Here is a 1154-nt window from a genome sequence, read left to right on the forward strand (position 1 = left end):
AACAATTAGTCCCGTCTAACCACGAGACATCTGAGATGAGCTGTCATTGCTCCAGTTGTGCGCGCGCGTGTGTGTGGGGGGGGGCGTGTGCCAGTGACTTCAGTTGCTCCTAGCAGGTCAAAACTGCTCCTAACAATTTTGACCTACTAGGATCAACTGTTAGAAACAGTTTGACCTGACTTATACTCCTTCATATCTTATTCCACTTTCAAGCAGGTGGAATCTAAAGAGAGCGAACTGGCATTTATTTACGGAGGTCCTAGAAGACTGGTCAAGCAGACAATTTGGATCACCTCAAATCTAGTCTAGGTACTTCCCTACGCACGGCAGCACATCAAAACATATCCCACTTTCACAGGAACTATTGGTACTACAACAGTAAAGGGAACTGCTACAAAACACTTTAAGGAGGTATCCCTCCCTTATGCTCCTGGCGAATTTCAGAGCTGCCAGATAACTCATCGGGAAGGAAATCTAAGAGATAAAGACTTTCACATGGTTCAAGTGGTGCTTAACGGTCCACGCTTCCCTATCAGATCTCTGGAGGAGATCGAGCATAGTAACTGCCAAGTTCAGGAGACAACCATGACACCCACAGCCGAAGCAAGAGGCTTATGAATTGGCCATGATGTTCAAGACTAGGAGTTACACATCACAGCTCCCGCTTCCAGCTAGAAATTGCCTTACAACCCTACTGCCTGAGAGAGACGAGGCTATCCACTGAACTCTTCAGATGTCTGCAGATTCAGACACTCCTTTCACCTATGAGGAGGTGAAGAGGGCCCTTAATATCAGCACTGACACAGCACCAGGACTCGACAAGATTTCTTACTCTATGCTAAATCATCTCAGTAGACAGCATCATCACATTTCTGAGAAAGCATTTGAGTTAGCAAACTGTACAGTAATTACCAGCATCCTTGCATCTAAAGGGGTGTTGGGCAAGCATACGACTATCTACAGGTTTCAAGGCGCTCTCAGACATTCAAATATTTAAGAATGGAACCCCTGGGGGGGTATACTAAATCCTTTTCTTTTCAACAAGCTAATAGCAGATCTTATATCCATCCAGCTCCCTTCTGACACACACCTATTAGCTTCTGCCGACGATCTCCAGCTGATTTCCACTGGAAGAAATAGATTCATAATGCCCA

General features: G+C 45.4%; 1 protein-coding gene across 1 annotated transcript in view; it reads left to right on the top strand.

Moving 5' to 3' along the window:
• Positions 1-618, top strand: part of LOC119590418 (proton-coupled folate transporter-like) — a 4583-nt gene extending 3965 nt beyond the window's left edge. Inside the window, 1 exon segment of the mRNA XM_037939084.1 lies at positions 331-618. Within this exon segment, the coding sequence (XP_037795012.1) occupies positions 331-618 (288 nt within the window).
• Positions 619-1154: the final 536 nt, after the last annotated feature.

Source organism: Penaeus monodon, chromosome 27 (assembly GCF_015228065.2).
Source record: "Penaeus monodon isolate SGIC_2016 chromosome 27, NSTDA_Pmon_1, whole genome shotgun sequence".
Lineage (NCBI taxonomy): Eukaryota > Metazoa > Arthropoda > Malacostraca > Decapoda > Penaeidae > Penaeus > Penaeus monodon.